The sequence below is a fragment of the Phragmites australis genome, chromosome 9 (genome assembly GCF_958298935.1).
Source record: "Phragmites australis chromosome 9, lpPhrAust1.1, whole genome shotgun sequence".
Classification (NCBI taxonomy): domain Eukaryota; kingdom Viridiplantae; phylum Streptophyta; class Magnoliopsida; order Poales; family Poaceae; genus Phragmites; species Phragmites australis.
This window is the reverse complement of record NC_084929.1, coordinates 8319873-8333793: the sequence shown is the minus strand read 5'-3', so window position 1 is coordinate 8333793 and position 13921 is coordinate 8319873. Positions and strand designations below refer to the sequence as shown.

The 13921-nt window shown below is 43.8% G+C and overlaps 2 protein-coding genes and 1 long non-coding RNA gene across 3 annotated transcripts; 1 reads left to right on the top strand and 2 right to left on the bottom strand.

Moving 5' to 3' along the window:
* Window positions 1-853: 853 nt before the first annotated feature.
* On the bottom strand, window positions 854-4141 carry LOC133928591 (zinc transporter 7-like). Its single transcript, XM_062375000.1, has 4 exons — window positions 3885-4141; window positions 3142-3785; window positions 2914-3063; window positions 854-1397 (listed from the first exon to the last, which is right to left on the bottom strand). Exons 1-4 carry the CDS (start codon window positions 3937-3939, stop codon window positions 1092-1094), a joined length of 1155 nt encoding a protein of 384 aa, XP_062230984.1. The 5' UTR covers window positions 3940-4141; the 3' UTR covers window positions 854-1091.
* Window positions 4142-5544: 1403 nt separating this feature from the next.
* Window positions 5545-6911, top strand: LOC133929702 (uncharacterized). The gene is made up of 2 exons (XR_009911634.1): window positions 5545-5923; window positions 6332-6911. It is a non-coding gene; the product is annotated as an uncharacterized LOC133929702 (long non-coding RNA).
* A 987-nt stretch (window positions 6912-7898) lies between these two features.
* LOC133927973 (uncharacterized) lies at window positions 7899-8874 on the bottom strand. The gene is made up of 2 exons (XM_062374285.1): window positions 8086-8874; window positions 7899-7976 (listed from the first exon to the last, which is right to left on the bottom strand). The coding sequence occupies exons 1-2, from the start codon at window positions 8872-8874 to the stop codon at window positions 7899-7901; spliced, it is 867 nt and encodes a 288-aa protein (XP_062230269.1).
* Window positions 8875-13921: the final 5047 nt, after the last annotated feature.

Here is a 13921-nt window from a genome sequence, read left to right as displayed (position 1 = left end):
AGCAACATCTCTTATCGTTTTTTATCAATTGTTGCATGCACTTAAATTTAATTTGAATTGATCAAATTCATAAAAAGTGAGGTCAGGTAAAGAAACTTAAAATTTCACTATATAACTTAGAGCTGGAGATAATTTTAGAAATTAGTTTATTAATTAAAATAAATATTTACTATTTTTCTAATTTTTAGGAATCCTTTTAAAGATTAAAAACTCATGGAATGTGAAAAAAACAGTCAACTTTAATGAATTTTAATTTAAATTATGTTCAAGCTTTTTAAGTACTAGTTAAAATGGGTTGCTTATGCATTATAGAAGCTAAACCTGTAGGGAGAAGATATTGAAAATATGGTTTTTTGAGGCATCTTGTTAGCTGGAAGTCTGGAACCGAAGGGGCAATCTGGGAGAGAAACGGATTCGGGCCGTTTCGACTAGAATCGTTTAGACTTTCAGCGTTTAGCTTTCAACTAGAATCATTTCATTTCGACTTTCAGTGTTTGGTTCTCCAGCAGGACGTTTCAGAGGAGAATCGGTCCGGATTCAGAGAACCAAACGCATCGTGAGTATGATGTTTTTATCTCCTAAAGCTTTCAGTGTAATAGCTTTATTCATCCTCGATGTCTAGACGTCTTGTTCGGGTAAGTTTTTAACCATCACATTGCCTTTTGGCTTGGATTCTGCACTTCCCAAGCATTGCCATTCGTTAATTTCACTCCATGACCATGAGATGCCACTGAATCGACCTCACCCCTCACAAAGAACAGTGCATGACCATGGACCGCACAACACAAGAACCTTTGAAATCGCATGCCAATGACTAAATGAGGCTGAAGTATTAGCTGGGGTACATTTGACAACATCAAAACCAGCAGCAGACGCAACTGCTGACATCTCTTTGTTTCAGAAACAGTAATTGAAGTGCAGTACAGATTCAAAATGCTCCAGTTTGTACATCAGCAGCCCTTCAAAAACAGGGCATATGCCCTGTATTAAGTCGAACGGAACACCAGCATAAATATCAGTACTGTACATGTATCGTGACATTTTCTGTGAACATTGTCAGTCCTTTATCTTCACCTGATTCAAGGTGGGTATCAAGCCCATATTGCGAGTGATGACATGGAGAGTGCACCAAGGAACAGGGCAATGTATGCCATTGCTTGCTGGAGCAAGGAACCTGTCATCTTTCCACCCAAGAAGTCGGTGGCAATGAGATCCACTAGCGACATGTATATGAGGATGCCGGCTGACACGGAGTCAAGAATGCCCTCCACCACAAGAGCCCTCGGGCTATTGGGATTGTAGAATGAGGCCACAGCTGCACCGGCAGCTATCCCTGCCGGTGTTGTAATGGCAAAGAAGGATGCCATTAGAGCTGCCGAAAGGGTCTTCAGTTGTGCCTGTAGGTGGATAATTTGGCAGTGTGTCAAATGTGATAATCAAGGTGAGCAAAGGTAACATCATCATCAGCAAACTAAAGACCACGAAGAAATAAAGGAAAATAATGGCAAGACCAAGTAATACATAAACATGTGCATGCATTTTTTTGGGTGGTTCCATTTAGTGATAATATGATACAGTAAATGAATATCTAACCAAATAGTCATGACTCTGCAATGCAATCGACAAAGTAGTAGGCAACCATAACTTCTAAGCAAAGTCCTAGATGACCATTTACATGAATAAACAAGCATAAATTGGAAGGAAAGGAAAAATATAATCTAAAGCCTACAAAGTACAATTCTCATTTATATTATTAAAGTCAAATGTTTGAATTCTGAAATGCCAATACCATTTGTAATCTATCAAATATTTAAAAAGCTGTACAAGTAGTGCAAAAATATTAGTTTTGGAATCATTAAAGTATGATTTGGAAGCATGTCAAAGTTACTGATGAGGTCAGAGTTACTAATGCCATGCCACAAATAGCAGTATGGAAGGTATAAGCTCAACACAATGAACAATCTCAACACAAAGAACAATGTAGCAAATGAAAGAAACACAACAAACAAGATTCGTTCAAGATCAAACTAAAGCATGAGAATCAGCTGAATCACTCTTAACTAAAGGAGTTAGTACAGTTGCTTTAGGAGAGTAATGTCCACCACAAAATTGTGGGGGACCCCAAAAAGAAACAATAATGCTCCACCTAAGGAAGCAGAACGGTTTATTTAGGCTTGTGCTTTTGTCACGAAAGATACTGAAAATAACAGGATCAAATTGTTCCATAAACCGTAAAATTTAAGGATCAAATAAAGTACTAAACTCATCTTATTACTACTCTCTTCCTTGTATGGGCAATATAACCTATTGTGTCATTTCCATGTTCATCTGGAGACATGGCACAAGTTTAACGGCACCCATAATTTCAACTGGAAATAGTAACTGGATGAAATTGGGTAGAGAAAATATACTTTAGATGTAAGTTGTCAAAATCTAATTTTTGCACAATAATGTTAACAAACTTTGAGAAGTCAATTCCTCATCCATCAAATCAACAGGGGACCAGGTCTAAACCACAAGATCGCAGGACTGCTACAGATTATCAAACAGATAAATCGCTGGAATCTAGTGTCATCTCAATAATATCATTTCCATGTTCATCACTTCTCTGCACAATGATTTCAACAAACTTTGACAAGCCAGTGATGGAACATCCACAAAAGTTTCAATGACGGGCCCATGTTCCTGAAGGCCCTCATCCATCAAATTGACAAAGAATGTTCAGACCACAAGAACATAGGACAGCATACGCATTACAAAAAGATAAACTGCTGGAATCTAGTGTCGTCTAATAATTTCATTTCCATGTTTACTTTGAGGATAGTCATACATCATGGTGCCATAAGAAAATAGTGAAACAATTATTGATTAAAGATGAGAATAGCTCGATGGTAATTTACAGAAAATTCTCACCTGAGCAATGCACCCGCCAAGTGCAAACCCCTCGAAGAACTGGTGGAATGCAAGTGCTGCGACAAGCGGCCTGATTGTGCATGGGCTCCGTGACACTCCCAGTGACAACCCTATGATCACGGAGTGCGACACGATCCCCATCTCCAGTATCTGCAACCATGACAATCGTCATTACAGCGCGTTCCATGAAGCACCAAAGCATCCCAAATGACCTGATCAAACAAACACCTGTGACACAACAACGGACCGCACGTGCTCCGACAGCTCTGCCTCGCTGCCCTCTACTTGCACTAGCTCGGGCGCATGGTTGTGGTTCTGGCCGTGGCCGTGGCAGTGCGTTTGCAAGAGCGGCGCCTTGTGCTCGTCCTCAGTGACAGTGACCACGGTGATGTCCTCGTCGCTCGCAGAGGAGGCAGCAAGCGCGGCAGCCGCGGCCGCCTTGGCGCGCGCAGCCTCGTCGCGGTGCTTGCTCTCGTAGAACCTGGTGGCCAAGAAATCGAGCACCAGGGTGGAGAGTGCCGCGGCCATGGCGACGAACCCGGGGAACGGGAACCGGCGCCACGGCGCAGCGGGGAGGCAGGGGTTGGAGAGCGCGCGCTCGGCGTCGTGGAGCATGTGGACGAACCCCGTTGCCAGGATGACCCCGGCCGCGAACGCCTTGGCCGCCTGGAAAGCGGTGCTGTCCGTCCGCAGCGCACGCCGCTTCCGCCCCGCCAGCGGGAGGCCCACCCCAAGGACCCCGGCCACCAGTATCACCGCCATGGCCACCGCCTTCAGCCGCAGAGCCGCTGCGTCGTCCTGGCACCCGGCCTCCTCCGCCTGCTCCATCTTGTCCGCGCAGCTCGCCGTCGACAGCGACGCTGCCATAAGCTCTGCGAACACACACACACACACACCACATCAAGCCATCAATCTCACACCAAATGACGTAAGATCCCCAAAATGAAAACCTCGGAAAGCAACCGAATTACCATTGCTGCTAATCAAGAACTGGCCGACGTTCCGGCGGAAGCCGGCGAGAGCCATGACCGGAGAATCCAATCCCGCGAGGATAGGACGGACAAAAATCTCCGAAAATCGATTCTTTGGCCGACCACTTTCCTGCTGCTGCTGCGGGAGGATTGGATTCCTAGCACCCTTGCACGTCAAGGCACGGTCAGTGGAGAAAGAGGAGAGGGCGGAGGTCGAAGTCGTGGGGAAAGAGAAGAGCCGAAGAGAGAGACAGTCAGACAGAAGATGTCGTCATGGTCGTAGGAGTGCACCGAAGCGCGGAGAGGACGGACGCGATGAGCCGACGCCATCGACGACGTGGACGGCCGCGACCCAGGTTGTAGGCGCGTGGACGTCCCTGACACCTGGGGCCGAGAAGGCCTGTGGCGGTGGTGGCCGTTCTTGGTCCATGGACCGAGAGGCAATCCGCCCGTCGATCTGCTCCGTGGACGGCTGAGATATTTTGTCTGCGGCGTGGTCGTGGGTTGCGGGACCTCGCGCCAGTTTAACTACCCGGGCCCCACGTACGGACGCGTCTGTGTATGCCGGCGAGCTTTGTAACACTGCTACGTGGGCCCAGGAAAGGCGGGCCCCGTTGTCTAATGGATGAAGCGGGAGGGAGAGGTCAGCGGCTGGTCACGTGGATTGAGTCGTGGGGCTGCGGGCAAACGATGTCGACATAGTGACGACGGTCGCAGAGCCCACGCGGCAGCGACCCGAGAACCCCTTGATCTGCGAAATTGGGCTCCCTCTAACCTTTTTATTATTACTACGTGTTACAAGTAATTTTATGATAAAAATAAATTATATAGTGAAATTGATTTTATTTGTGAAATTGTTTGATATGTTAGTGGTGGAAATGATTTTTAAAAGAAGATTATGTTGAAATTAAGGAAAATCAGCCGGGAATCGGTGGAAGCTAGATTTTTCAGCTCCCACCTTGCTGTACAAAATGTGGAAGTGATTCTCTCCGATTTTGTACGGAACCAGTGGAGTGTTTGGTAGCGCTCCTATTGATTTTCTAAGAGAAAATTGTGTTAAAATTAAGGAGAATCAACCGGGAATTGGTGAAGCTAGATTTTTCGATTTTCACTTACATTAAAAATGTGTGAGTGATTCTCTCTAATTCTACGTAGAATCAGTAAGGTGTTTGATAGCGCTCCTATTGATTTTAACGCAAAATTAGTTCTAGAACGCTACCAAACGGCTTGTAAGACGAGAAAATTCGAGAGGAAGCTGTAAATTCAAATCCTACAGGTTCGCCTCGTCGCAATTGTCATCGATTTTTCTCATTTAAGATTGCATGGGTCCCGAATTACAGAATTAAACATGGGAGGCAATCTTTTTTATTTCTAAGGGAAAATTACAAGTACTCATTTATATCTCAAAGGGTTTTCAATTACCCACCTGCAAAAACTTTTGTTACAGTCTATCACTCATAAATATTAAGTGGTTCTAAATCCCCTCCTTCAGACATTTGCCTGTTTGACCATGACACATGGCAGCCACATATCAACTGCACATGCCACATCCCCATACCCACGTGTCTTGACTTGGCTCAGGCTCCGTGAGCACCACGTGGCAGTGAATCCTGTTGTGTGCGGTTTGGCTCATATCAAAGCTCTCACGGCAAGATCGGCTCCAATGCATCGCTTGTCGCCCAACTCCCAACGACGTCGCCCTTCCTCACCGCTCTGCCCAGCGCCCCTCTGCCCAGCACTGAACTGCCCAGCGCCGCCGCTAATCTATCGAGCGCATAGGTGCCCAGGGCCGTCGCTAATTTGCCTGGAGCCCCTCTGCCCAGTGCCATCCCTCGCAACCAGATACGCCGATCCGTCCCTCGCCAAGACCTCCGTCGTCGCCCCTCCTCCGTCCACCACCCCTCCCCTAGGAACTAGATACGACGGATTCGAAGGAAGGTGGTGACCGCCAGATCTAAAGAGGTGACCTCAAGAGACTCCGCACAAACCTTCAGTCTAAGCTCCGTGATGAGTACCAGCCATAACCAACCTTTGGGCAGGTAATCCCATAGCGGTTTTTTAGTTGGAATTGCAATGGCATACAAAGAATTATTTCTTTTATTGAAAAACCTGGCAAAATAGATGACTCAAATTGTCATGAGCTGCATCAAGGTTATGCTACTAACTGAAGCTCTTATTTCTGCTCGAATTCATGGCTCAAGCCCGGTTATTATTGTTTTGCCTGGATGCATGGTTACTATTGTTATGATCGAATTCATTTTCACTGAATCCACTGATCGCCTGAATGGTTAGTGATGAAGTTGTTGCCTGCTTGGCCAAAAGGGAGATGAAAGTGTGTGTGGGGTTTCTTTTTCTCCATTTCCAGTATCAACAGTAAATAAATTTGGTGATAAATTAAGAAGGGCAAGATGAATGTCGTCTTATACTGGATGCTTGAATTCTTGCAGGTACACCCATACTTCTAACAGGTGAGAGATGCAGAGAACAGCAGGACGCTGGCATTGTTGTCATCACCTCCGGTGCTGTCAAGTACTTTACTGGAAGCCAAAAGGTGAGGGAGGAAGAAGGAATAAGCACAAGCTGGAGGACTTGGACTGGAAGAGCACCGCTGGGTATTTTTGTTGGGAAGAACATTGCGAGGCCAAGGAGTTGGAAGGTTGCCTGTATCTCCGATCAGAGCGGTGATCACCAGCAACAACAGCAAGTAGTCAAGAACAATGCCAATTGCAGCATGGCTCCCTCCACCAGTGGCAAACATGTTTTTCGGAGATGGTGTTACGCCTTCTGGATAAGAATAGTCAGACCAATATAAAGATGGAGATTTCCTGATAACATTATCAGGAATTCTGCATATGTACCTCTTCAACCAATCGTAGTTGTGCATATTTAGGCCTGAAACTTTCTCACTAAAACTTATGTAAATCTCTCTCTCTCTCTCTCTCTCTGAACGTCTCATTCTGTACATCTACTCAAGAATCATCTCCAGATGTTCTTTGAACATACAATTATATGAAGTTATTTTGTATATGATTGACTGTTTAATGCCATCCTAGGCATGTCTTATGTGCCGGTATATCATGTTTCTGTGCTTCTGTATGCAGAATTGTAGGTTCAAACTGTCATTTGCTTTTGGCATTACATAGCAAACTTTTGAAGTCTCTGTCATTCTGTACATCGCTATCACTTTGAGAAAATATGATCACTTTGAAATGGACAACATGATTACAAGTCTGCAATTTGTTAGTTGAAGACAATTCAATAAACATGGAAAATTACTTGCCATCAGCAGATAGTAATATACAAGATAAACCTTTTCAAATACTATTGAAAGTGGTATACAACAAAGGTGAAAGATACATGAGGGGGGACGACTAACGTGAACCATCAAACTGCCTCCTATCGAAAAACTAAACCTCCAAAACTGTTACATGTAAACTTACCCAGCTGCCACCTGAACTGATGGTTCAGATAGCAACTAGCAAGTGGCATATGGAATAAAACTGTTACATGTAAACTTTCTTACAAAATGCTCACTAGAAGGCATTAGCTCACTGGAATAATGTAGATACAATTAGAAAGTGCAACTGGGTCAACTGAAACCTTTACAAATTCTTAAACCAATTTCCTCACTGAAATCATGTAAATAAAACTAAAAAATTGCAACTGGAGAACTGAAACCATTACAAAATTCAAAAACCCATTTGTTCACTGAAACCTTTACAAAATGCAACTATAGTCGTGCAGTAAAATTCATTAACTTGCACTCTTTCTCACTGGGAACAATTTCTTTGGCTTAATTTTTGGTCCTCCTTCAATGCCATGGTAAAAACCGAAACCTTGGTCGTTGTTCATGAATATGGGACCCTCAAATGGAGCAAGTTGAATGTTGGAAATGTCGGGTTGGATGTTGGAGCTGGAAATGAACCTCCTTGCATTTGTTGACTAGGCTGATATGCAGCAAGTATTTCCTCAGCAGGTTCAGGTTGAGACATACTTGAAATAGGAGGTAAACCCCTACTCTTTGATCCTCGACGAGTTGCTTTTGTTGGCTGCCTTGGCTGAGATCCATCGGCTGATTGAGGTTGAGACATGCTTGAAACAGGGGGTAAACCCATAGAAACCAGAAATTGCAGTAGTATAGTGGAGGCTATTAGCAAAATTTTCATATGAATTTGCATAAGTAATATTGCATATTACTTACCCTGGTAAACTTTGCTCCCTTCCTAGCCTCCCAATCTGGCCTAATTGGCAGACCACATCCCTTGACGTTGTGACCATAAGTATGGTAGTTAGAACATCTAATTGATGCTTTCTTTGAAGCCCTCTCAGGAACATGAGGTTCACGTTGAGCCTTAACTCTCTTCTTCCTTAGCCTTCCTGGTTGTGCATGGTATAGTGGTGGATCTACTTCATGGAAATCTGTCTTCAACCATTGTGTCTTGTCAGGGATAGGCATGATCATCCCCTCATAGGCAGCTATGTTTTTCTCCCTAGTAAAGTATGGTGAAATGTAATCTTCAGGCTTGTGCTTGAACTGATGTATAGCTGCAATAGCATGGCAGCATGGGACTCCCGTGACATCCCACTTGTAGTACCCACACTTGCGGCTGTCCAGATCAACAACATATTGGCTATCTTTACAAGTGACTTGCCAAATGCCACGTCCAGCACACACAACCTTGAAAATTGAAGCAAATTTCTTCTCCAGCTCAAGCCTTTTCTTGTAGTTTGGAGGTATAACCCATGTATCTCTTTCTGCACCATCCCTTTTGATGCTAATAGACTCCATCAACTTTGTTCTATTATGCTCCATCATTGTGCACATAGGTTCTTCTCTAGCCTCTAGTATCCAAGCATTATATGACTCACTAATATTGTTAACAACCAAATCTGTCTTAGCATTAGTGCTAAATTTGTGCCTTGACCAGTGCTTGCTATCAATATCACTCAACCATTTCCATGCTCTAGGATTCTCCTTTATCTCATCCATTGCCTGCTGACAATCATACTCCTTGTATGCATAAGCCACATTATCCGGCAACTTGAACCCGGCAATCAATTAGCCATGGAGAAGGGGCCTTTGAACCCAGCAACTGAAAAGTTGGCATACAAATGCCTCAGGCGGTATCTATGCTCAACATGTGGGAAGACAGCCTTGACACAATCTTTCAGACCCTGCACAAAACACAAAGATTTAAAACATTTATCAAAATATTATTCATACATAAAAGTTAGTCTAGTGCATTTACCTTTTGTCTATCACTCACAATGGTCCATCCACCACAATGTTCTCCATGGCTAATTGATTGTACCAACATCTCCAAGAACCATTTCCAAGACTTAACATTTTCACCCTCAACCAAAGCGAAAGCAATAGGGAAGAGATTGTTGTTTGAGTCCCTTCCTTGTGCAGCCAATATTTGTCCTCCATTAGGCAGCTTCACATGGGTGCCATCTAACCCCATGAACGGTCTACATCCAGTGAGGAAACCTTTGACTTGTGCATCGAAGGACACATACATCCTTTCAAATCTGGGATTTATAATTCTATTTGGATCCACATCACATTTGACCACAATAAAACTTCCAGGATTAACTTCTAGCAAAGTGTGAGCATAATCTTGTATCCTATGATATTGCTCATAGTAGTCACCACCAATCTTCTGTAGTGCATATCTCTTTGCTCTGTATGCCTTGATCTTTGAAATCTTCACCTCTTTATCACTCTTGAAGAAATGCTCGTACTCCTTGCCAATCCATTTGGTATCCATATGCTTCATTGTATGAATTTTCCCACAACTATGATCTTTCACAAACTTTTTGATCTTGAAGGAACAACCATCGGGAAGTCTAGATGCATAAATGTACGAAGGACAATTTGCAGTACTACACTTGGCTGATACCTGCACAGGATTATTCTTTGGCCTTATGACCTCTCTGCCCTCATAGATTATCAAGTTCTTGAGGGCTTCTCTGAACTACTTCACATCTGTGAAAACCATCCCAACCTTCAAAACTGGGTGCCTCATGGTTGACTCGTCAAACCTCACATAATCAACTCCAAGAGACATATGCACAAATATAGGCTCATCCACATCAGAATGCAAAGGACCGTGAGCTTCGTCATTGGCTTCATCTGAGAGATACACATCTTTAGGTTTTTCTGGACTTGATACTTGGTTGGTTCCTTTAGACTTTGCAGGATGTGTCCTCATCAACCTTTCTAGGGGCTCCTCTGGTACCTTGGTCACATACAGCTCATCATTCCCTTCTTCACCTTCCCATACGTACCTATCATCAATCTCAACTTTTGGAACAATTATGTTAGTGTCATTTGAGGATGCAAAATCATAACTACCATTGTCGTTCTTACTGTCACTTGATGATGCACAATCATAACTACCAAGACTAATATCTCTTCTAGCACTTGACCTTATCAATTTGGGCTGCTTCACAATGTACAGATTACATTCTTTCTTCCTGCCCTTATGATCTTCCATCAATTGCTGCAACTGTTCTTCACCCAACATCAGCACCAAACCATTTGGTGGTATGTACCCAGGTTTGAGGTACTACATGCTAGCATTTCCTCTGTAATCGTGATAAACTAGATTTCCTGCATAACATACCAATCTACACCATTTGGCTCCATAAATGTCATGGAACCGACACTGCCACGACTATATCCATTTGGACTGCCACCAAATTTTCCACCCACATGAACCAGAAATTTCATGGCAACGCCCTGCACACAGTTCAGACAAACATCAAAAGAACATTTGAATATGGCAACTGAATCTTGGTCAATAGAACATTCAATTTTGAGGTGACCTCTATCTGCTATATAGATCACCAACATTTTCATATACATTTACTATTTGTCATGAATAAGCTAATCTGCCGAGACAACGAGGTAGGAGGCCAATAACAGGCCAACAGCAAAATAAGATGAACACTCCATGACAAATGACAATGGTTTGAGACATACTGCGCTATCAATAAACGATACATTCAAAATGATACAGGTATTGAGCAATTCAAACTAGAGCCCTACCCAGAGAAAATCAAATTAAGTAAACTAAAATCTGCATCTCAAGATACCATTGCTAGCTTATGTGCAGCAGTACTAAAATCCATAAATCCAGGACTCCAGTTATAACGACAACCACACACATCTAAACCAGCATACACGAGCCTGTAATTTGACCAAAGTAATTCGACACCCAAACCAGCATACATCTATCACACGCTACGCCAGCAATTCGACCAAATTATGAGATCCGATCACAAATCCACCCAAGTTTGGGACTTTATCCCCAACAATTAGGAGATTATTAAACCCTATATGCAGGCGGAGCCTTACCTCGAATCAAGTGGGCGATTCATTCGCTGTCTACTCCATGACAACTGATCTACACATTTCCTCCCCATCTTGCTCAGTCCGATCAGGCTCCATCGCCAGCGAACGCCACCGATCCACGAGCGTCGCCCTTCGCTTCTAAGCCCATGACGATTTTCACCGAGGAAAGCGATCATCAGGGGAGCCAAGCGCAATGCGGGAGATGAGATGAGGCCAATGCTTCAAAGCCCCTCGATGCATGATGTGCGCGAGCCAAACTGAAATAAAGGGGCTGAGCCTAACACGGGAGCCTGAGCCAATCCACGTGGGTACGAGGGACATGGCATGTGCATATGACATGTAGCTACCATTTGTGATGGTTAAACAGACAATTGGCTGAAGGGGGGATATGGAATCACTTAATATTTGTGAGTGGTAGATTGTAACAAAAGTTCTTACAAGTGGGTACTTGAAAACCCATTTGAGATGTAAGTGGGTATTTGCAATTTTCCCTATTTCTAAACAGAGCGCTAGCAACCGCTGTCACGATAATTTTTACGGTACAAGTGGAAACATACGTGGTCACGGTAATTTTCATGTGTTATCTGCCTTACAGCCTTACATTGCATGGGGAGTCACAGCATGAGACTGGGTTGTGGGGTGGCGGCCAAGATTACGCGGAGCAAGTCGTGCAGCGCAGCGCTGGAGGCTCGCAGTGAACTGGGGTACGCATGGTGGGTGTCGGCGAGCACGTAGTAGAGGCGGATGGACTCGGCCAATAGCTTGGACAGGTCATGGCAGAGCGTGATGGCTGCCTCTTTGCCCTGCAGTAGCTTGGACTGCCCAAACACCATCGGTTACATGCTCCCACACAACAACCAACCGATGGAAAATACTCGGCGGCTGCAACGCAGGTTAGAAACATGAAAGCGGACAGACGCACACTGTCACGGTCCCCGATTGATTGGGAGTGATGAAGGATACAAATCAGCACTAGGATCGAAATCAGGAAAAAGAGCAGAGGGGAACATGAGAGCAAGTTTGTTCAGAGTTCTCAAGTACAGTATTATGATATTCCACATCTCCCATTCATACTCCCAAACCCTCTCTTAACCCCTCACATAGCCCACAATGATAGCAGGTACAAGACATTGGGCTGGATGCTCGAGTCCCCTTCTGCCAGCCTATTAGCTCTGTCCGGCCTTGGTCTTCGTTGGTTCCCTACTTACCCTTCCAGTAGCTTGAACACCTACTATGGCCCTCCCCTTGGTGCCGGCTTGGCACCAAGCCGTTGAATGAGGAAACTGATGCCACAGCTATGCTTATTCTTCCTAGGTACACAATTTAGGAGACATACCAGACCATTTTATCAGAACTTGAGGAACATCCTTGGAACCTTTATGATACAGCCCAACGTTGGAGAACCACTTCAGGTAGCACCAGTGTTGCAGCTTCATCTTCTTAAGTTCAGTCATGGTAGCTTGCATCGGTAATGTTGGAGGCACGCCCTTCTTGAGTTGAGAAACGCACACCACCGGATGTATCTTGCAGGACTTCGGCAACTTGAGATGATAAGTAACTTTGCCCACCCGAGACAACACCTGAAAATGGTCAAAATAGTGGAAAGACAACTTGTGGTTAGCGCGAGGTGCAATTGAGGACTGGACATATGGTTCGATCTTGAGGTACACCTAGTCACCAATGTTAAAAGATCTTTTGGATCAATGCTTGTTGGTTTGGTTTTTCATTCTCAGTCGAGCCCTCTCCAAATGTTGCCTCAATAAGGAAGCTTTGAACTTCCACTCCTTCAACCACTACTCCAGATCAGACACTGTGCAAGTCACTGAGTTGTAATGCCCCTGGTTAGATTACCTGAAACTCTGTATTTTTACTGTACTTGTCCCATGATCACCAGCAAGTACACACGGTCACAATAGTGATATCACATCCATATATTTTACAAAGGTGAATATGATTAATTGGATTAAATTTACAACATTGGGACCAACCAGCCTACGTGATAAAAGAATTTGCAGCAAAAGAATACAACAAAATATATTCAAATATCAAACGGGTGTGCCTCAATCCTGCCCATAAGCAACTAACTGGGAGTTGAATCCTAGAAAGGTCCGATGTCATCATTTCCATGATTTCCTAGCATTATTTCCAAATAACCCATTTCAGAGGCAAGCTATATGTATTGCAAGCATACAGGAAATGTAGGTTGAATTGAAGGATGGCAAGCATATATAGCTTTGCAAAAATGCAGTGATAATTTGGAAGGTACAAGTAATAATAGATTCACAACGTAATTTAGAGAATATAAAGTAAATGACAATGTAAATAAACAAACAACAACAACATGTCCACTACAGACCATGAAGATCGTTTCTTCATCTAGACATACATAAAACTTACACTAGTGCTTACAAGTGAAACCCAGTGTTCAAAAACAAATAATCTAAACCATGCAACCATTCTTAAGGGCTCATGACTGCGGGCACATCTATTTGAATAGATTTATTACTCTTCAGAGTTTATACACTTTACCTACAAGATATAAAGTTTCCTTTGGTGGTACCTGTCAATACCGTACACTCTAAATGTTGGGTGTACATAGGGTGTCATGGCAAAGCTGTTACACCATTTGGTCCTATCCCTTGCTTCTCCCAAATAATATTATTCCATCCTTTGCTTT